Genomic DNA, 23,400 nt, shown 5'->3' on the forward strand with positions numbered 1-23,400 from the left:
ATTTGTGAAGTTCCAATGCTCACATTGAACATTTAACAATCAACTCTAAAGAGACCAGTTCAGACTAACTCCAATATACCCTCTTATCAACTTGTCTTACCCAGAGAGCCATCTCTTATAATGTACAATCTTTTAAACAGAAGAAACAAATTCAGCAAACTAACACATCGAAAAAGAAGAATGTTAAATGTATTGTTCCATACCCATAATCCAATACTTCTAGCAAGAAGCTGGAGATTGGGGATGTACTATAGCAGCTCGGTGACTCAGTGGTTAGAACACTGGGTTTTAGTTCAAATTCATTTTCAGACACTTACTAGCTATGTGACCCTGGGCAAATCACCTAACCCTATTCACCAACTTCTCCTACTATAAAAGGGGAATATTACCTGGGAAGTAGGTGATATTTGTAAAGCATTTACATCACTTCTGATACATATAAGGTGTGCTGAAATACTTATTATTATTTTATTCATCTGAATAAATTTTGGCATCTGAGAAAAAAGATTTTTTTTCTACTTTCAGGATCATGGCTTTAGAGAAGAAGAGGCCTTAAAGATCATTGAGTCCTACTGTTTTGTTTTACAAGAGAGGAAACTAAGGTCCAGAAAAGTCAATTGTGTGACTTGCTTGGTCACACAGGTTACTCCTTCAATATTTGAAGGATCTTCACTTTGAGCACCTTTTTGTCTCCCACTCCCCTATTTTAGCAGATAGCTTTTCAGAATCCAAAACTGTAACATCCATCCCCTGAGGCCTATATGGGGCTGAATCCTCCTATACTTAACTGGGCAGATCCACCAAAAAGAGATCTAAAGAAAACTGGACTCCTGGTTCCATTTTAGGAGCCTCCAACTAAGTTTTTGCCAGAATTTGAACTCTTTGGGGATCACCTTCAAGAACTCAGGGGGCACATCATAAATCAAGATTAGTTGAAAAGGGAAGAGATTATGACCAAATAAGGAAGATGTGCAATCACAAGAGATAAAATGAACAGTTTCAATTACATAAATTTGAAAGGATTTTGCACAAACAAAACCAATACTGCTAAAATTAATCTGGAAGCAGGTAACTGGGGTAGAGTTGCATGAGAAATGTTTGCAGCCAGTTGCTCTGATAAAACTCTCAATTCCAAGATGGATAGATGGATAGATAAATAGATACATAGATACATAGATACATAGATGATGGATGGATGATGGATGGATAGATAGATAGATAGTATCATGTATCTATGTATATATATACATATACATATACATATATATATATAAATCTATCTATCTATAACTGATTCAAATATATAAGACTGAGTGAGGAATGGGAATTTCTTAGGTTTCCAGTGCAGTAGCATGAAGCAACAATGGCTATGGGTCCCTGGAGTGGAAGGTGTTAGAGTCAGCTCACCTTGAGACTTCACATATTGTCCAGGGCTGCAGAGAGCCTCACACATCTCACAATCATCACCCTTCATGAGGGTACAGAAGTAGCCTGGAGAACAGGTGCACACAGTGTTGGAGGTGGATGTACATTCCCATCTGGTCATGAAGCCAGATTCTGAAACAAAGACCAAAAGGAAGAAGGAGTTATTAGGTCACACAGTCAATCAATATTTATTCAGGACTTCTTAAGGCAGTTAGGTGGTACACTGAATAGAGCACTGACCTTGGAGTCATGAGGACAGGAGTTCAAATCTGACCTCAGACATTTGACATTCACTAACTGTGTGACTTTGGGCAAGTCACTGATCCCTGACTACCTCGAATCCAGGGCCATCTCCAGTTATTCTGATTTATATATGACCACTGGACCCAGATGACTCTGGAGGAGAAAGTGAGGCTGAGGCTGGTGACTTAACATAGCCTCCCCCACCTCAAATCCAATTCATGTGCTTGTCATCACCTTTCTGATGTTATGGGCTTCTTCAAGAATAAAGGACAAATATCATCAAAATTATTATCATTATTATCTTTTTGGAACCATGTTGCAGACACTTGTTACAAAGGCAAAAGACAGTCTCTACTTTAAATGAGCTCACAGTCTAATGGGAGTAACAGTATGCAGGGAAGTATGCAAAAACAAGATCTATATAGGATAAATTGGAGCTGATCAGTAGAGGAAAGATGCTAGACATAAGGAGAAATGGAACTGGCTTCTTGTGAAAGGGAGATTTTAGCTAGGATTGAAAAAACTATGAGGTGAAGGTGAAGACAGAGAGAATTCCAGACTGGAGGGATGGTCAGTGGAATGTCCAGGAGGGAAGAACAAGGAGACCAGTATCCTTGGATCACAGAGTATATTGGGAATGGGAATGAAAAGGGAAAGAGAACTAGAAAGGTAGGAGGGGTCTAATTTAGGAAAGGGATTTGAATTTTTTTAGTTTTGCTCCTAGAGGTGATAGGAAGTCCCTGAAGCTTATTGAGTAGGATACTGATATGGTTAGGAGGATGTGTGCTTTAGGAGAATCACTGATGGCTGAATGGAGAATGGATGGGGGTGGGGGTGGAGAATGTGAGATAAATCCTCCACCCCAACCCACCCCTAGCATTCATTGCAATAATCCAAGTATGAGGCAAAGAGAGTCTACCCCAGGAAGAATGCAGTGTCAGGGGAGAGGAGGGAGCTCACTGGGGAGATGCTACAAAGGTGAAATCAACAATCCTTGTACATAGATTGGTTATGGAGATAATGAGAAGACCAGGATGAATGATATAGCCTCTGGTAACAACCCATTCCATAAGACCATAAATATTTTCTGTTGGTTTTTCTCTCCCCACCTGGACCAGAATATCCTGGAGGGCAGCAGCAAAATTTCAGAGGCTGACAATTAGTTTGACTCAGTAGTAAACAAGATTTTCTTCTGTATCACTCCCAATCAATGGTCACCCAGGTTTTGATGGGAAAGCTCCAGAGAGGGAAGCCCCTGAGGTAGCCCAACTCTGGACTCTGGATTCAGATGCTGCCCCAGATTCTTTGTGCCTGAGGGATCCTAGACAGGTCCCTCTAGGTGTTCTAAGACTGTCAAACAAGGCACCCTCTTACCTTGCTAGAAGGAGTATTCTTGGCAAGTAAAATTCCAGGCCTGGCCCCCACCATCAGAATCCAAAAAGAATGAGAAGAAATAAAATACAAAGCAGCCTTATATTGAGGATAGTCTACAAAGAGAAAGACAGGACAGCTGCTAACTTCAGGGAGCCCTCATTCTACCTGTGTAACTTCATTACCTCACTTTTCCTCAGTGAAGATGGAGTCACTTTGGCCTTTCTGTGTGTCTCTGGCACATCATAGGCCCATTATTTTTCTTTCCTTCTTGTCTCAGCACTTCTGTTACTAAGCATACAATAGGTTCTTAATAAATATAAATGTTGTTAGCTGGCCAACTTGGCTTTTAGTTCCTCTGCAGAAGGTAATAGTTGACTCCATCAAAAGATCCAGGACTTGCCCATAGTCTCAGAAGCAGAAAATGGCTGAGGTCAGAATACTCCTAAATGCTCTCTCAATTTATAAACTCCCTTGGTACTCTGAATCCTACCTCCCTGAGGAAGTAAGGTCAAGGGATTCTGGGTGTAGAGTGTGTGCTGGGGACTAAGGGTAGGAAAGATGAGGTGTGGAGAGGTGGACTGGGTTGAGACACCCTCCAGGCTGACTTGTTTCTGAGGAGAAAAGAGCTGAATTCTGAACCTAGAAGTGCAAAGAGTTTTCCAAGGCCAAACTCAAGATTGGGAAAGCTGGTCTTCCTAGGCTAATAAAGCCAGTAGAAACACAAGCAAAAGATGGGAGGGAACAGAGAAAATACTCCTTTGCCTTTCTCCTCCTATTCTCTGGTGACCTACCCCAGAATAGAGGAGAACCAATACAGAGACAGGTGACTTTCTCTGGGGTATAGCTAAGATTGAATCCAATCCAATCCCTCACTTCCAGGTCACCCCTAAACTGGTTGAGGATCCTAGGCGGAGTCATTTCCTCTCCAAAGTCTGAAACACTAAGGACTTCCAAAAGGGTGAGAGGCAACACCAGGGATCAGGAGAACCAGTGCAAGGAGAAAGGAAGTCCAAATACATTGAATATCATAGAGCAGAAGGAAGTGACTGCTGGGATTAGCTGCAAAAGGTTAGCTGAGGAAATTTGAGGTCATTTCTCAATCTGTAAGAGGAAGACTGACTCCACTTCTCCAGACTTACATTTCTATGAGACAGAATGTCACAGCCTCCCTCTAAACCAGGTTATGCCAAACTACCAGGTTTTGCCTCAACCCTGGGACCATCACAGTATCAGGCAATTCTAACAGTCCCTCCAGGAGGTCAAGGATTGTTAGCTGCATTCACTAGACAGATACAGTCACTGATGATCAGGATGAGAAAAGGACTTTCTCAAGGTCACATAGAGTCAGTGAGAAGTGGCAAGAAGAAAGGGGAAGGGGAAAGGGAAGAAGCCTTCATTCAGTGAGTTCCCACCATGAACTTGGCAGTGTGTGAAGCATTTTACAAATATATCTCATTTGATTTTCATACAACCCTGAGTATAAGATCCTGTTATTGTTTCCATTTTACAGTTGAAGAAACTGGGGGGGGGGGGGCGCGTGGCTAGGTGGTGCAGTGGCTAGAGCACTGGCCCTGGAGTCAGGAGTACCTGGGTTCAAATCTGGCTTCAGACATTTAATAATTACCTAGCTGTGTAGCCTTGGGCAAGCCACTTAACCCCATTTGCCTTGCAAAAAAACCTAAAAGAAAAGAAACTGAGGTAGACTGAAAGTGAGTGATACCCCAGGTCACAAGGTTAAAAGTGTCTGAGATCACTCTTAAACATTGATCTTCCTTACTCCAAGTCCAGCTCTCTATCCTTTACATTACTTAGCTCTTGGGGCCCAAATCTCTAAGCCAAACGTATAGACAATAGATTTAGAGCTTCAAGGAGCCTTATTTGTTATAGCCTTTCATTGTAAAAACAATCTAATTAAAGCAAAATAAAAAAGGTCAGCTACCTTTTTATTGCTTCCCTCAGTACTTGCACCCTCTGTCTGAGATAGTCTCCAATTCTGTATCATGTTTGCACAGAGCAGCATCATGGTATCGCCCCACTAGACTGTGAGCTTCTCCCAGTGTCCCCAGAATACAGCATGGTCCTTAGCACTTTATAGGTGTTTGCTGAATATTTAGGAATTGACTGCCCAATATTCTGCCCCATAGGAAATGGCAAAAGGCAGCATTTGTTTTGTTTTGCTTTGGCTTCGTTTGGTTTGGTTGTTTTGCAAGGCAATGGGGTTAAATGACTTTTATTAAGTGTCTGAGGCTGGATTTGAACTCAGGTTCTCCTGATTCCAGGGCCAGTCCTCTATCCACTGTGTCACCTTTCTGCCCCCAGAAGTAAGATTTGAACCCAGGATCTGACTCCTCATCTAGGATTCTTCCCAGCCCATCACCTATTGTCAACATTGAGGGTGAAAACCCTTCCAATCTCTAAACAGGGAGGTGTCTGAGACTGGAGGAGGGAAAGATGAAAAGCTGTGAGCAAGTACTGGACTTGTAGTCATAGGACCCAAGTTCAATCCTGGCTCTTACTTGATGCCTGGAACTTTGAACAGGTCACAACTTCTCTGGGCTCAATCGTCCATGAGATCACCTCTATGATCCTTGCCATGTCTGGATCTATTATCTTGTCATCTCTTGCATAGGAGCTAGGGAGTGATGAGACCCTGAGGGAGTAGCTGTACAGTCTAGGTGGGGGGAAGGGGAAATGGAAGAACAAGGAGATTTCCCAGGATTTTCCATTGCCAAGAAATTTGACATACTCAGATTTCTCAGTTATACAAAACTGTCTATGCATAGAAGGAAGTCCAAGAATGCTGAGGCAAAGTGGATGAGGTGAGCAGCAAGACCATTTTCCCCATCCAACATTCACTTCCCTTCTGCCCCATTTCCCACCAACAGAGATACACATCCCTTTCTCCAGTTTGATGTAATCCGGAACCACCTAGGTGTAGGATCATGGGGAAGAGATGTCATTCATTCTAGAAAACCATCCTCCTATCACTATGGGTAAAAATTCATCTTAAGAAATTTATTCCTTTAAATGATCAAGAAGCTACTTTTTTAAATGTGCTAGAAAAGGGCAGCATTAATATTCATTTGCAATCTAGTGTGGAATAATTGTTTTGTAGAATTTCTACCTAATAGGCAACTGAAGAAAGGAGATCATCAAAAAGGAATAGAAAGAGATTTGAAATTCTAAAGCACTGCAAGGGAGGACAAAGCCAGCTGGGAGTTTGGGGACAGGTTTTTGGCAGTAGGGAGGAAACAGAGACAACCTTCTTACTCCTAAGAATAGGGTTCAGGAAGGTGTAGATGGGCATGCTCTTTTACAGATTCCTGAGACAAGCTCTGTTGATAATGCTGTTCAGAATTTAAATATTCTGTTCTGGTTTCCTTCCAGGTTAGATTAATCTGCATTCTAGGGTATGTGAATCAACTAACCTTCCAAGGTGGGAAATATCACGCCCTAGAACCTTAGGAATTAGCTCAAGCCCTCCAGGATATAGATAGACGAACTAAGGTCCAATGCATGGACATCACTGATCCAAGGTCATACAAAGAAAAGCCTGGGATGGAACCCAGATCTCCCAACTCCCAATACAGAACTCTCACTACCTCTCTTCCTAACTTGTTCTGGTTCTTGCTCTCTGGATTATCCACACTCTGCTTTAAAACATATTGTCTACGTAGGTTCATGACTAATGACTTTCCCTGCACCCTGTTCCCCCTTACCCAAGGAAACTAGAGGAGACTCATGTCAAAGCCCAGGAGAGGTCAGGCTTTGGGTTAGGTCCAGGATCCTGGCTGACCCCCAAACATCAAAATATTTCTTACCAAGGTCACAGACTTTACATGGGAGACATTCCTTCAGGGCACTCGGGTGTTCTGTGTAGGTCCCGGGTTTGCAAGGCAAACACCTGGTGCCATTCATTACACTGCAGCTTCCATAAATCCTGTAACCTAATGGTATCAAAGAGTCAGCATCAAGAACTAGGTGCAAACTTCCCTGCGTAAGCCCCTTCACTCTAGCCTCATTCCCCCTCCCCCATTACCACCCTGACACCATAATATGCATATGCCAAACTAGATCCAGGAAGCTACCAAGGCCATCTATGAAACTTAGGATGGTTTATTGTGATTTACTATGAAAATAAGGGTGGTGAACACCCATACCACCATGCACAGAGCAATAGAACTGGGACTGTCAAAACTGAATGGAACCTCAGAACAATCACTTAGAATGTCAGAATTAAAAAGAACTCTAGGAAATAGAATGTCTGAGACAAGCAGGACCTCATAACATAGACTGTCAGAGTTGGGGGGCAGACTTCTGAGCATAGAATGTCAGAACTAGGAGGGACCTCAGATCCTAAAATGTCAGAGCAGGAATTGTTAGAATTGGGAGGTACCTCAGAGTATAGAATGTCAAAGCTTGGAAGATAACTTTTGAACACATTAGAGATAAACTAGTCCTATGCCCTCAAGCAGAATCTTAATTTATGTGCTTTCGATTTTATCCATAATAACATTCCATAGGCCATGGAGGAGGGGGAATGAAATACATCAAAAACTTATTAATCACTCTCTTTCTCTGCAAGGCTAATTAAAGCCTTGCAAGATGATGCAGAGAAAAGAGCACCAGACTTGGAATTAAGAGGACCTGAGTTCAAATCCAGCCACAGACTTTAGGAGTTGTGTGACCCTTTACAACTCATTTTATCCCTGTTTGCCTCAGTTACCTCATCTGTAAAATAAACTGGCAAAGGAAATGTCAAACTCTGACAATCAATTTCTGCACAAGAAACCCCAACAAATCTCCAAGGTTTAGGGATTAAAACAACAAAAACAACAACAGCAAAACAGTCTCTGTTCTCAAGGAGATTATATTCTATTCTAGCAGGGGGAATATAATATGCGTAGTGATAAACTGATACAAATTCAACTAAGTACATATAGTGTGATTTTTTTTTGTGGGGGGAGAGAGAAAAATGTCAAAGATATGTGCAAAGAGGAGAGAGAAAGACAGAGATAGAGACAGAGACAACAGAGAAAGAGAAAATCAGACGAATTCTGAATTCATATTGAAGTATAATTTTTACTTTCTTTTTATGCAATATGATTAATATGGAAATGATTTTTATGATTTCACATGTATAAATATCATATTGCATAACTAATCTCAATGAACAGGAGAGAGACTGATGGAAAAAAAGAATATCAAACTCAATGTTGTTAAAAAGTTAATGTTAAAAATAAATACATTGTTTTGAAAGAGAGCAACAGAAAAGACTTAATGGAGAAGGTGGTACCTGAGTTATGCATTGAAAGATTTAATGATTCAGACAAAGTGGATAAGTCTCTCCAGCATCAGCATTTGTTGAATTAAGTGTACCATGCCCCATTTGGTTCTGAACCCCATGGAGAAGGCAGAGGAAATCAGACATGTGCCCTAAGGGATTTCTTCCTTTTCCTTCCCTTACCTCAATGGCCACCCAGTTGTCCTACCTTCCAACTCAGACAGTCCTGCCTTATTTGTTTTTAATTTTGATTAAAGATATTATTTGAGTTTTAAAATCCCCCCCCATCTTACTTCCCTTCCCCCCAACCGGAAAGCAATCTGTCAGCCTTTACTTTGTTTCCATGTTATACCTTGATCCAAATTGGGTGTGATGAGAGAGAAATCATATCCTTAGAGAAAAGACAAGAATTCTAAGAGGTAACAAGAACAGACAATAAGATATCTCTTTTTATCTAAGTTAAAGGGAATAGTCCTTGCACTTTGTTCAAACTCCACAGCTCTTTATCTGGATACAGATGGCACTCTCCTTTGCAGACAGCCAAAAATTGCTCCCGATTGTTGCACTGATGCAATGAGCGAGTCCTTCAAGGTTGATCATCACTCTGATGTTGCTGTTAGGGTATACAGGGTTCTTCTGGTTCTGCTCATCTCACTCAGCATCAGTTCATGCAAATCCCTCCAGGCTTCCCTGAAAACCCATGACTCCTGTTTTCTAATATAACCATAGTGTTCCATGACATACATATACCACAATTTGCTAAGCCATTCCCCAATTGAATGACATTTACTTGATTTCCAATTCTTTGCCACCACAAACAGGGCTGCTATAAATATTTTTTGTACAAGTAATGTTTTTACACTTTTTCTTCATCTCTTCAGGATATAGACCCAGTAGTGGAATTGCTGGGAAAAAAGGTATGCACATTTTTGTTGTCCTTTGTGCATAGTTCCAAATAGCTCTCCAGAAAGGCTGCAAGAGTACACAGGTTCACCAACAGTGTAATATTGTCCCAGATTTCCCACAACCCTTCCAACAATGATCATTATCCTTTCTGGTCACATTGGCGAAACTGAGAGGTATGAGGTGGTACCTCAGTGAAGCTTTAATTTGCATTTCCCTAATAAGTAATGATTTAAAGCATTTTTATATGGCTATGAATTGCTTTGATCTCCTCATCTATAAATTGCCTTTGCATATCCTTTGACCACTTGTCAATTGGGGGATGGCTTTTTGTTTTTCAAATATGACTCAGTTCTCTGTATATTTTAGAAATGAGTCCTTTGTCAGAATCATTAGTTGTAAAGATTGTTTCCCAATTTACTACATTTCTTTTGATCTGGGTTACAGTGGTTTTTTATCTGTGCAAAAGCTTTTTAATTTAATGTAATCGAAATCATCTAATTGGTTTTTGGTGATATCCTCTGACTCTTCCTTAGTCATAAAATGCTCCCCTTTCCATAGATCTAACATGTAAATTAGTCCTTGATCTTCTAATTTGCTTATAGTATTGTTTGTTATGTCTGGGTCCTGTCACCATTTGGATCTTATCTTGGTAAAGGGTGTGAGGTGTTGGTCTAATCTAAGTTTCTTCCATACTAACTTCCAATTATCCCAGCAGTTTTTATCAAACAGGGAGTTTTTATCCCAACGGCTGGACTCTTTGGGTTTATCAAACAGCGGATTACTATAATCATTTCCTAATTTTACACCTAGTCTATTCCACTGGTCCACCACTCTGTTTCTTAGCCAATAGCAAACAGTTTTGATGACTGATGCTTTATAATGTAATTTTAGATGAGGTAGGTCTAAGTCACCTTCTTTTGCACTTTTTTATTAAGCTCCTGGCAATTCTTGACTTTTTATTTCTCCATATGAATGTACTTACAATTTTTTCTAACTCATTAAAGGAATTTTTTTGAATTTTGATTGGCAAGGCACTAAACAGATAGTTTAGTTTTGGTAGAAATGTCATTATTATTACATTAGCTCTACCTATCCATGAGCAGTTGATATTTGCCCAGTTATTTAAATCTGATTTAATTTGTGTGAGAAATGTTTTATAATTGTTTTCAAAAAGAATCTGAGTCTGTGTTGGCAAATAGACTCCCAGGTATTTTATATTGTCTTAGGGTACTTTGAATGGGATTGATTTCTCTTTCTAGCTCTTCCTGCTGTATCTTGCTAGACATATATAAAAAAGTTGAGGATTTATGAGGGTTTATTTTATAACCTGCAACTTTGCTAAAATTGCTAATTGTTTCCAGTACTTTATTTGATGATGTCTTGTGATTCTGTAGGTAGACCATCATGTCATCTGCAAAGAGTGAGAGTTTTGTCTCTTCCTTCCCAATTCTAATTCCTTCAATTTCTTTTTCTTCTCTAATTGCTGATGCTAACATTTCTAATATGATATTGAATAGTAGTGGTGATACTGGGCACCCTTGTTTCACCCCTGATCATATTGGGAATGCCTCTAGCCTCTCCCCATTGAATATTGATTGTTTCAGATAGATACTGGAAATTATTTTAAGGAACAGTCCATTTATTCCTACACTCTCTATTGTTTTTAATAGGAATGGATGCTGTATTTTGTCAAAAGCTTTTTCAGCATCTATTGATATGATCATATGATTGCTGATAGATTTGTTCTTGATATAATTACTAACAGTTTTCCTAATATTGAACCAACCATGCATTCCTGGAATAAATCCTACCTGATCATAATGTATTATCCTAGTGATAACTCGTAATCATTTTGCTAAGATTTTATTTAGGATTTTTGCATCTATATTCATCAGGGAAATAGGTCTATAACTTTCTTTCTCTGTTTTAACTCTTCCTGGTTTAGGTAACAGCACCATATTGGTTTCATAGAAAGAGTTAGGCAGAGTTTCATCTTTCCCTATTTTTCCAAAGAGTTTATATAGAATTGGAACCAATTGTTCCTTAAATGTTTGGTAGAATTTGCTTGTGAATCCATCAGGCCCTGGAGATTTTTTTAGGGAGTTCAATAATGGCTTATTGAATTTCTTTTTCTGAGATAGGGTTGTTTAGGTATTTAATCTCTTCTTCATTTAACCTGGGAAACTTATATTTTTGTAAATATTCATCCATTTCACTTAGATTATCAAATTTATTGGCATAGAGTTGGGCAAAATAATTTAAAATTATTAATTTAGATTCCTCCTCATTGGTGGTGAGTTCACCTTTTTCATTTAGGATACTAGCAATTTAGTTTTCTTCTTTCATTTTTTTAATCAGAATGACCAGCGGTTTATCAATTTTATAGGTTTTTTCATAATACCAACTTTTGTTTTTATTTAATTAATTCAATAATTTTTTTTTGCTTTTGATTTTATTAATTTCTCCTTTAATTTTTAGAATTTCTAATTTGGTATTTAATTGGGGATTTTTGATTTCTTCTTTCTCTAATTTTTTTAGTTGCATGTTTAGTTCATTGATTTCCTCTTTCTCCAATTTATTCATGTAAGCATTTAGAGCTATAATATATCCCCTGAGAGTCGCTTTGAATGAATCCCATAGGTTTTGGTTTGTTGTTTCATTATTATCATTATCTAGCATAAAATGGTTAATTCTTTCTATAATTTGTATTTTGGTCCACTCATTTTTTAAAATGAGGTTATTCAGTTTCCAATTTGTTCTGGGTCTATATCTCCTTGAGCCGGTATTCCATATGACTTTTATTGCGTTGTGATCTGAGAAAGATGTATTCACTATTTCTGCATTTCTTCAGTTGATCATTAGGTTTTTATGTCCTAGTACATGGTCAATTTTTATATAAGTTCCATGTATTGTAGAGAAAAAAGTATATTCCTTCCTATCCCCATTCAGTTTCCTCCATAAGCCTACCATATCTAATTTTTCTAACAATCTATTTACCTCCCTAATTTCTTTCTTGTTTGTTTTATTATTTGATTTATCTAGATCTGATAGCAGGAGGTTGAGGTCTCCCACTAGTAGAGTTTTGCTGTCTATGTCTTTCTGTAGTTCTTTCATCTTTTCCTCTAAGAATTTGGGTGCTATCCCACTGGGTGCATACATATTCAATATTGAAATGACTTTATTGTCTATGGTACCTTTTAGGAGGATAAATTTTCCTTCCTTATTGATTTTAACGGTATCTATTTTTGCAGCTGCTTTGTCTGAGATAAGGATTGCTACCCCTGCTTTATTTACTTCAGCTGAAGCAAAATATATTTTGCTCCAACCTTTTACCTTTACTCTATATGTATCTTTCTGCTTCAAATGAGTTTCTTGTAAGCAGCATATTGTAGGATTCTGGTTTTTAATCCACTCTGCTATTTGCTTATGTTTTAAGGGAGAGTTCATCCCATTCACATTCAAGTTTATAATTACTAATTCTTTCTTGCCCCCCTTTTTAAGGAGGAGTGTTTTTTAGATCATTCTATCTGTCACAGAAAATTCTGAGTGTCTGTCCCTTCTAGCTCAGTATATTCTATCGAAAAGAGTCAAAATTCCTGAGAGTTATTAGAGTCTTTCTCCCAAGTGGTGTTAAAGCTAGTTACATCTCTTTAGACAGCAGTCTCATGGATAGGTCATGAATGTCCACCATTTCTGGCTAGGTATATACTCTCTGTTAGAGTTACAGTTCTCAAGATTTATGAGAATCTTTTTTTTTCCCCATGCTGAGATATAGCCAGTTTCAACTTCATTGGATAGCATTTTTTTTTCTTTTAGAACCCCCCCTCTTTTTTTTACCTTTTCATGTGTCTCTTGAACCTCCTGTTTGATGTCCAAATTTTCTGTTTAGCTCTGGTCTTTTCATCAGAAATTTTTGTAATTCTTCCATTTTGTTAAATGTCCATCTTTTTCCCTGGAAGGGAAGGCTCAGCTTTATAGGAAAGTAGATTCTTGGCTGCATTTCAAGCTCCCTTGCTCTTTGAAATATCTTGTTGCAGGCCCTTTAATCCCTTAATGTTGATGCAGCCATGTCCTGTGTGATCCTTACTATGTCTCCTTGATAATTAAATTGTTTCTTTCTGGCTTCTTGAAGGATTTTCTCTTTTATCTGACAATTCTGGAGTTTGGCTACAACATTCCTTGGTGTTTTCATTTTAGGATCTTTTTCTGGTGGGGATTGATGTACTACTTTGCCTTCCAATTCCATGATATCAGGGAAGTTTTCCATCACAAGATCCTGTAATATTTAGTCCAGGATTTTTTCTCTTCAATGTTTTCAGGAAGTCCTGTAATATTGAGGTTGCCTCTCTTCGCTCTATTCTCAAGGTCAGTGGTTTTGTGGATAAGGTATTTTACATTTTCTTCTATTTTTTGATTTTGTTTACCTGACTCTTGCTGTCTCATGGAATCATTAGATTCTGTAGACTCCATTCTTTTTTTGTGGGGGAGAGGTTTTCTTCATTAACCTTTTGCAACTCCTTTTCCAATTGGTCAATTCTACTTTTGAAAGAGCTTTCCATTGGACCAATTGAGGTTTTGAGAGAATTATTTTCTTTTTGCATTTGCCCAATTGAGGATCTGAGAGAATTATTCTCATTTTGTATTTGTCCAATTTATGATGTGAGTGATTTATTCTCATTTTGTATTTGTCCAATTGATGATGTGAGAGATTTATTCTCATTTTGTAATTTTCCAATTGATGATCTCAGAGATTTATTCTCCTTTTGTATTTGTCCAATTGTACTTTCTAAGGTTTTGTTTTCTTGTTGCAAGGTATTAATTGTCTCTCCCAAATTTTTAAGCTCCTTCCTTATTTCTTCAAGGAAGTCTTTCTGTGCTGAAGACCAGATCATATTCTCCTCAGAGGTTCTAGGTCTTTCTGAGTTAGGATCTTTCCCTTCCAAGAATTTTTCTATGGATCCACCTTTCTGCTGACCCTTCTTCATTTTGCTAAGACCTTGAGTTGGTGACGAGATGGTACACCCTGGACTGGGATCCCTAAAGGCTTTACTCACTGAGTGCAGTTTCTCTGGCTGGCCAGTAGGAGGTGTTGGGTGCTTTCTCTGGGGTATCTGTGACCTTGATTGAGGCCTTCTCCCTTTGCTTGAAGGGAGGAGTTGGAACTATTGAATTCTTTTGCCTTCAATCACCCTGGCCTGAGGTCATTCACTCTCAATTGACAGCTGGGCTGGTTCTTCTGCTCACACACCTGGGCCTGAGGCAGAAGTAGTTTGCATTTGTTTGCTCTAGGAGGAGGTCTGAGCTGCAATTGGACTGTTGAGTTCCTCACATCAGAGGAGCCCAGAGATGGTGTCCACAGCTCTCCTGCACAGGAACTCTCCCCCCAGCCCTGTCTGCAAGCTCCCAGTTGAAAGCACCAACACCAGTGCCTCTGCTCCCTAGTTGATTCAAGCCCCTGCCATCTAGCCCCACTGATCCAGCAGGTCCCGCTCTCAGGCCCTCAGACTCCCAGCTGCAACTCAGCTGTTAACCTGCTTGATCGGGGCTGATCCCCCCTGTGAGCCCAGACTCACCAGCCTGAATTCAGCCAATGCTGCTGCTGGAGACAAATCCTGAGGCAGATGTTCTTTCTCATGGCTTTTCTTTCTGGGTATTGTGGGTAGGATTTCTTTTAAGAGGTTTGTTTCATATGATAGATGGGGAAGAGATCAGGAGGATATAGAACTGTGCTGGTCTTCTCTGCACCATCTTGGCTGGAAGTCGACAGTCCTGCTTTAAAGACAATTTACTTCTCATTCCAAAAAAACTGGCTGAATAAAATCATCCTCTCCATCAACAAGAATAGCTGCCTTATAAAGTAGTGAGTATTCAAGAAGACATTCCTATGTTGGGAAAGGGATTTAGGTCTATGTTCCTCATTGTCCCTTTAAGCTCTGAGATTCTGTGGCACTGGAGTTCATGAAGGAAGAGAGCCTAGAACTTGCAAGCATTTAAGCAAGAGAATAATTTGTTATAGAGAAATTGTCTGACTTACCTGAATCACAAGGGTAGCAGCAATGTCCATCCACCTTGTACTGTCCTGTCATACAATTTTGTGCATCTATGTTGTACAGGACTTGTATAATTATCAACATTTTGAACACCTTGGGCAAAGAAAAAAGAGGTAATAAGGGAAAAGGAGAGAGCATGGTCTAGTCACTCACTAGCTGGATAATCTTGGGCTAGTCAATCCTCTTGGGGCCTAGGCTTCCCTATCTGGAAAATGAGGGGGTTGATAGTACAATGTACTGGAGAAAGCAAAGAAATGGAGACAGTTAAAATACTGCCTCAGGCAGTCCAAATCATTTAACTTTCTTGGTCTGTTTTCTCATTTGTAAAATGAGAAGATTGAACTTTGAAAAAGTTAATTTAATGAGTGAGGATCCCTAGTCTATTCCAGAAATTATCAATCAATCTGATAGGATTCCATTGGGCTAATTCTTTATAGTAGTTTTCAAAAATGTGATGGTAGGATCATTTGTACAATCACAGGAAGCTAGTTAGAGCTCCTCCACCCTTCTTTTTTTCCTTGTCTTGGTGACAAAATCCAGTGTTTCAGAGATAACTCTATAGAGAAACTACCAATTTATTTTTATACCTCTGGATCAGGCAAATAACCATCTTATGATCACCTAGTCTATATGTTTAGCTCCTAAATCTCCTTCTAACCTGACAAGAAACTCATCCATATTATGACTACCTAGTTAGAGAAGATAATTTTGCCTTACCCAACTCATGACCCTGCTGAAATATTGTTTTCTTTATATTAGTTTATTCTAGTCTATGTATCATATATTAACCAATGAAATTGTTCCATATTTGAGACATCAAGGTCTATAAAAATGGGGACCTGGAAGAAGAGGGCATCCCAGATCAGGAGAAAGAGCTTGAGGCCATGTCAGTTTTCAGAGCTATGATACTTGTGTTTTGTGCTAATTCTTAGCAAACAGGTACTTTACCTATGTCTTTTCTTTTGGCATGATCAACCAAAAGAAACAGGGCATTAGAAAAGTATATGAAACTTTCAGAATGCCTTAAAAGAGTACAAATTTCTCTATTTTTTCCTCTGTTTCTAACTTGCCATGTTGAAGATTGCTGAGATGAAAGAGATGTAGAAATTAATTGAAAACAAAAACTGACACCAATTTCACAAACTGATACCCCAAACTTTGAACTTGGAGATTGACTAGCTGAACTTCTTTAGCTTAGCAAACATGCTTACTTCTTAAATTCTGAGTTCTTGGGCAAGTCATTTAGTCTTGATTGCTTCCCATCCAGGACCATCTCCAGTCCTCCTTATCCTTATGGATCCATTGCACCCAATGACTCCAGATGACAAATTGAAGTTGGTGAGACCCTTTCACTCAAATTCAATTCATATGTTTGTCATGGCATCATTCCCCTAATGTCATGATCTTCTTTTATCTTTTAATTAATTTTTATTAAAGAAATTATTTGAGTTTTACAATTTCCCCCCAATCTTACTTTCCTCCCCCCACCCCATCCCCAGAAAGAACTCTATCAGTCTTTACTTTGTTTCCATGTTGTACCTTGATCCAAATTGGGTGTGATGAGAGAGAAATCATATCCTTAAAGAGAAGAAAGGTCTAAGAGGTAACAAGATCAGACAATAAGCTATCTGTTTTTTTCCTAAATTAAAAGGAATAGTCCTTGCACTTTGTCCAAACCCCACAGCTCCTTATCTGGATACAGATGGTACTCTCCTTTGCAGACAGCCAAAAATTGTTCCCAATTGTTGCACTGATGGAATGAGCAAGTCCTTCAAGGTTGAACATCACTCCCATGTTGCTGTTAGGGTGTACAGTGTATTTCTGGGCCTGCTCATCTCACTCAGCATAAGTTCATGCAAATCCCTCCAGGCTTCCCTGAAATCGCATCCCTCCTGGTTTCTAATAGAACAATAGTGTTCCATGACATACATATACCACAGTATGCTAAGCCATTCCCCAATTGAAGGACATTTACTTGATTTCCAATTCTTTGCCACCACAAACAGGGCTGCTTTAAATATTTTTGTACAAGTAATGTATTTACCCTTTTTCATCATCTCTTCAGTGTATAGACTCAGTAGTGGTATTGCAGGGTCAAAGGGTATGCACATTTTTGTTGCCCCTCGGACATAGTTCCAAATGACTCTCCAGAAGGATTGGATGAGTTCACAGCTCCACCAATAGTGTAATACTGTCCAAGATTTCCCACAACCCTTCCAATAATGATGATTATCCTTCCTGGTCATATTGGCCAATCTGAGAGGTGTGAGGTGGTACCTCAGAGAAGTTTTAATTTACATTTCTCTAATAATTAATGATTTAGAGCATTTTTTCATATGGCTATAGATTGCTTTGATCTCCTCATCTGTAAATTGCCTTTGCATATCCTTTGACCATTTGTCAATTGGGGAATGGCTTTTTGTTTTAAAAATATGATTCAGTTCTCTGTATATTTTAGAAATGAGTCCTTTGTCAGAATCATTAGTTGTAAAGATTGTTTCCCAATTTACTACATTTCTTTTGATCTGGGTTACAGTGGTTTTATCTGTGCAAAAGTTTTTTAATTTAAGGTAATCAAAATCATCTAATTGGTTTTTGGTGATGTTCTCCAACTTTTCCTTAGGCATAAACTGTTCCCCTTTCCATAGATCTAACAGGTAAACTAGTCCCTGATCTTCTAATTTGCTTGTAGTATTGTTTTTTATGTCTAAGTCCTGTAACCATTTGGATCTTATCTTGGTAAAGGGTGTGAGGTATTGGTCTAATCTAAGTTTCTTCCATACTAACTTCCAATTATCCCAGCAGTTTTTATCAAACAGGGAGTTTTTAATCCCAATAGCTGGACTCTTTGGGTTTATCAAACAGCAGATTACTATAATCATCTCCTGCTTTTATACCTAGTCTATTCCACTGGTCCACCACTCTATTTCTTAGCCAATAGCAAACAGTTTTCATGACTGATGCTTTATAATATAATTTTAGATCAGGTAAGGTTAAGCCACCTTCTTTTGCACTTTTTTTTCATTAAGCTCCTGGCAATTCTTGACTTTTTATTTCTCCATTTGAATTTACTTACAATTTTATCTAACTCATTAAAGTAATTTTTTGGAATTTTGATTGCTAGGGCACTAAACAAATGGTTTAGTTTTGGTAGAATTGTCATTTTTATTATAATAGCTCTACCTATCCATGAGCAGTTGATATTTGCCCAGTTATTTAAATCTGATTTAATTTGTGTGAGAAGTGTTTTATAATTGTTTTCCAAAAGATTCTGAGTCTGTCTTGATAAATAGGCTCCCAAAAATTTTATATCATCTGACATTAATTTGAATTGGATTTCTCTTTCTAGCTCTTCCTGCTGTATCTTGCTAGACATATATAGAAAAGTTGAGGATTTATGAGGGTTTATTTTATAACCTGCAACTTTGCTAAAATTGCTAATTTTTTCCAGTAGTTTATTTGATGATGTCTTGTGATTCTCTAGGTAGACCATCATGTCATCTGCAAAGAGTGAGAGTTTTGTCTCTTCCTTCCCAATTCTAATTCCTTCAATTTCTTTTTCTTCTCTAATTGCTGATGCTAACATTTCTAATACAATATTGAATAGTAGTGGTGTTAATGGGCACCCTTGTTTCACCCCTGAACTTATTGGGAATGACACCACACTCTCCCCATTGAATATAATGCTTGTTGAAGGTTTCAGATAGATACTACTAATTATTTTAAGGAAAAGTCCATTTATTCCTACACTCTCCAGTGTTTTTAATAGGAATGGATGCTGTATTTTGTCAAAAGCTTTTTCAGCATTATTGATATGACCATATGATTTCTGATAGGTTTATTGTTGATGTAATTTAGTATACTAACAGTTTTCCTAATATTGAACCAACTCTGCATTCCTGGAATAAATCCTACTTGATCATAATGTATTATCCTAGTGATAACTTGTAATCATTTTGCTAAGATTTTATTTAGGATTTTTGCATATATATTCATCAGGGAAATAGGTCTATAATTTTCTTTCTCTGTTTTAACTCTTCCTGGTTTAGGTAACAGCACCATATTGGTTTCATAGAAAGAGTTAGGCAGAGTTCCATCTTTCCCTATTTTTCCAAAGAGTTTATATAGAATTGGAACCAATTGTTCCTTAAATGTTTGGTAGAATTCACTTGTGAATCCATCAGGCCCTGGAGTTTTGTTTTTAGGAGTTCAATAATGGCTTGTTGAATTTCTTTTTCTGACATAGGGTTGTTTAGGTATTTTATCTCTTCTTCATTTAACCTGGGAAACTTATATTTTTGTAAATATTCATCCATTTCACTTAGATTATCAAATTTATTGGCATAGATTTGGGCAAAATAATTTCAAATTATTACTTTAATTTCCCCCTCATTAGTGTTGAGTTCTCATTTTTTTCATTTATGATACTAGCAATTTGGTTTTCTTCTTTTTTTTAATCAAATTGACCAGAGATTTATCAGTTTTATTGTTTTTTTCATAATACCAACTTTTTGGTTTATTTATTAATTCAATGGATTTTTGCTTTCAATTTTATTAATTTCTCCTTTAATTTTAAAAATTACTAATTTGGCATTTAATTGGGGATTTTTGATTTGTTCTTTCTCTAATTTTTTTAGTTGCATGTATAGTTCATTGATTTCCTCTTTCTCCAATTTATTCATGTAAGCATTTAGAGCTATAATATATTCCCTGAGAGTTGCTTTGAATGAATCCCATAGGTTTTGGTATGTTGTTTCATTGTTATCATTATCTAGCATAAAATGGTTAATTCTTTCTATAATTTGCTTTTTGGTCCACTCATTTTTTAAAATGAGTTTATTCAGTTACCAATTTGTTCTGGGTCTATATCTCCTCTTATTGCATTGTGACCTGAGAAAGGTGTATTCACTATTTCTACCTATCTGCAGTTGATCAGTAGGTTTTTATGTCCTAGTACATGGTCAATATTTATATAAGTTCCATTTACTGCAGAGAAAAAGGTATATTCCTTTCTATCCCCATTCAGTTTCCTCCATAATTCTACCATATCTAAATTTTCTAACAATCTATTTACCTCCTTAACTTCTTTCTTATTTATTTTATGGTTTGATTTATCAAGATCTGATAGTGGGAGCTTGAGGTCTCCCACTAGTAGAGTTTTCTTGTCTATGTATTCCTGTAATTCTTTCAACTTCTCCTCTAAGAATTTGGGTGCTGTCCCACTGGGTGCATATATATTCAATATTGAAATGACTTTATTGTCTATGGTACCTTTTAGGAGGATAAATTTTCCTTCCTTATTGATTTTAACGGTATCTATTTTTGCAGCTGCTTTGTCTGAGATAAGGATTGCTATCCCTGCTTTTTTTACTGCAGCTGAAGCAAAATATATTTTACTCCAAACTTTTACCTTTACTCTATATGTATCTCTCTGCTTCAAATGAGTTTCTTGTAAGGAGCATATTGTAGGATTCTGATTTCTAATCCACTCTGCTATTCGCTTATGTTTTAAGGGAGAGTTCATCCCATTCACATTCAAGTTTATGATTACTAATTCTTATTTGCCCTCCGTGCTATCTTCCCTCTGTTTGTATTTTCCCTCTTCCCCCCCTTTATTCATATACCCCAGTATTTTGTTACTGAATACCACCCTGTTCAGTGTGTTTGCCCTCCTATATCACCCCCTCCCCTGTCTTTCCCCTTCCCCTTTTCCATTTTCCCTTCCCTTCCTTTTGTTTTTTCCCTTCCCCCCCCACTCCTCTTCCCTTTCTCTGTCCCCCCTCCCCTTTTCCCCTTTTAATACTTGAAAGGTTAGATATTTTATTAGATAACTGAGTATGTGTAGGTTGACTTTAAGCCAAGTCTGATGAGAAGAAGATTCAGGTGTTTCTCATCTGCTCCCTTCTTCCCCTCTATTACCATAGGTATTTTGTACTTCTTAGTGTAATGAGATTTACTCCATTCACTCCCCTCCCTCCTCCAGTCTCTTCCCTTTCCCCCTTTTTAAGGAGGTAGTGTTTTTCAGATCATTCCATCTAAGTCATAGAAAATTCTGAGTGTCTGTCCCTTCTAGTTCAGTATATTCTATTGAATAGAGTCAAAATTCTTGAGATTTATTAGAGTATTTCTCCCAAGTGGGGTTAAAGCCAATTATATCTCTTTAGATAGCCTTCTCAGGGATAGGTGATGAATGTCCATCATTTCTGGCTAGGTATATTCTCTTTGTTAGAGTTACAATTCTCAAGATTTATAAGAATCTTTTTCCCCCATGCTGGGATATAGCCAGTTTCAACTTACTAGATTGCATTTTTTTTTCCTTTTAGCATTTCCCCCTCTTTTTTTACCTTTTCATGTGTCTCTTGAACTTCCCGTTTGATGTACAAGTTTTCTGTTTAGCTCTGGTCTTTTCATCAGAAATTTTTGGAATTCTTCCATTTCGTTAAATGTCCATCTTTTTCCCCTGGAAGAGAAGGATCAGCTTTGTGGGGAAGTAGATTCTTGGCTGCAATCCAAGCTCCCTTGCTCTTCGGAATATCTTTTTCCAGGCCCTTTGATTCCTTAATGTTGACGCAGTCAGGTCCTGCGTGATCCTTACTGTGGCTCCTTGATATTTAAATTATTTCTTTCTGGCTGCTTGTAGGATTTTCTCTTTTATCTGATAGTTCTGGAATTTGGCCACAACATTCCTTGGTGTTTTCATTTTAGGATCTTTTTCTGGTGGGGATCGATGTACTCTTCCAATAACTACTTTGCCCTCCAGTTCCATGATATCAGGGCAGTTTTCCATCACTAGATCCTGTAATATTCAGTCCAGGATTTTTTCCTCTTCAATGTTTTCAGGAAGTCCTATAATTTTCAGGTTGCCCCTCCTCGATCTATTCTCGAGGTCAATGGTTTTGTGGATGAGGTGTTTTACATTTTCTTCTATTTTTTCTAGTTTTTGATTTTGTTTACCTGACTCTTGCTGTCTCATGGAGTCATTAGTTTCTGTAGACTATTCTTTTTTTGGGGGAGGAGTTTTCTTCATTAAACTTTTGCAACTCCTTTTCCAATTGGTCAATTCTACTTTTGAAAGGGCTTTGCATTGGACTAATTTAGGTTTTGAGAGAATTAATTTTTTTTTTGCATTTGCCCATTTGAGGATATGAGAGATTTATTCCCATTTGTATTGGTCCAATTGATGATGTGAGAGATTTATTCTCCTTTTGTATTTGTCCAATTGTACTTTCTAAGGTTTTGTTTTCTTGTTGCAAGGTATTAATTGTCTCTCCCAAATTTTTAAGCTCTTTCCTTATTTCTTCAAGGAAGTCTTTCTGTGCTGAAGACCAGATCGTATTCTCCTCAGAGCTTCCAGGTCTCTCTGAGTTAGGGTCTTTCCCTTCCAAGAATTTTTCTATGGATCCACCTTTCTGCTGACCCTTCTTCATTTTGCTAAGACCTTGAGTTGGGGAGGGGCTCTTTCACAGGGGCTTGGCATCCCTAAAGGCTTTACTCACTAAGGGCAGTTTCTCTGGCTGGCCACTAGGTGGTGTAGCTTGCTTTCTCTGGAGTGTCTGTGACCTTGATTGAGGTCTTCTCCCTTTGCTTGAAGGGAAGAGTTGGAGCTATTGAATTCTTTTACCTTCAATCAATGGTGGGCTTTACCCTGGCCTGATGTCTTTCACTCTCAATTGTGGGCTGGGCTGGTTCTTCTGCTCACACACCTGGGCCTGAGGCAGAAGTAGTTTGCATTTGTTTGCTCTAGGAGGAGGTCTGAGCTGCAATTGGACTGTTGAGTTCCTCAGACCAGAGGAGCCCAGGGATCGTGTGTCCCCAGCTCTCCTGCACCAGAACTCTCCCCCCAGCCCTGTCTGCAAGCTCCCGGTTGACAGTACCAACACCAATGCCTCTGCTCCCTAGTTGACTCAAGCCCCTGCTGTCTAACCCCACCGCTGCTCCAGCAGGTCCCGCTCTCAGGCTCTCAGACTTCTGGTTCCAATTCAGCTACTAATCTTCCTGATTGGGGTTGATCCTCCCTCTGAGCCCAGACTCACCCGCCCAAATTTGGCCAAAGCTGCTGCTGGAGACAAATCCTGAGGTAGATGTTCTTCTTTTAAGAGGTTTGTTTCATGTGATAGA

The 23,400-nt window shown here is 38.4% G+C and overlaps 2 protein-coding genes across 4 annotated transcripts in view; one reads left to right on the forward strand and one right to left on the reverse strand.

The window, feature by feature from the left end:
• LOC141509270 (tumor necrosis factor receptor superfamily member 5-like) overlaps window positions 1-23,400 on the forward strand; it is a 95,445-nt gene that overhangs the window by 53,499 nt on the left and 18,546 nt on the right. For 2 of the 3 annotated variants that reach the window (XR_012474629.1, XM_074218677.1), the window contains exon 6: window positions 526-4,547. The exons of the other annotated variant lie outside the window; for it this stretch is intronic. The gene's annotated coding sequence lies outside the window, so the exon portion shown is untranslated. Of the gene's footprint in view, window positions 1-525; window positions 4,548-23,400 lie in introns of those variants that run through there. 3 annotated transcript variants of the gene reach the window in all.
• The window catches only part of LOC141510256 (uncharacterized), a 28,445-nt gene that overhangs the window by 3,853 nt on the left and 1,192 nt on the right, over window positions 1-23,400 (reverse strand). Inside the window, exons 2-4 of the mRNA XM_074220241.1 lie at window positions 15,267-15,375; window positions 6,864-6,989; window positions 1,408-1,557 (exon numbers count right to left, since the gene is read on the reverse strand). Of these exons, the coding sequence (XP_074076342.1) occupies window positions 1,408-1,557; window positions 6,864-6,989; window positions 15,267-15,375 (385 nt within the window). The remainder of the gene's footprint in view (window positions 1-1,407; window positions 1,558-6,863; window positions 6,990-15,266; window positions 15,376-23,400) is intronic.

The sequence above is a fragment of the Macrotis lagotis genome, chromosome 1, assembly GCF_037893015.1.
Source record: "Macrotis lagotis isolate mMagLag1 chromosome 1, bilby.v1.9.chrom.fasta, whole genome shotgun sequence".
NCBI lineage: Eukaryota > Metazoa > Chordata > Mammalia > Peramelemorphia > Peramelidae > Macrotis > Macrotis lagotis.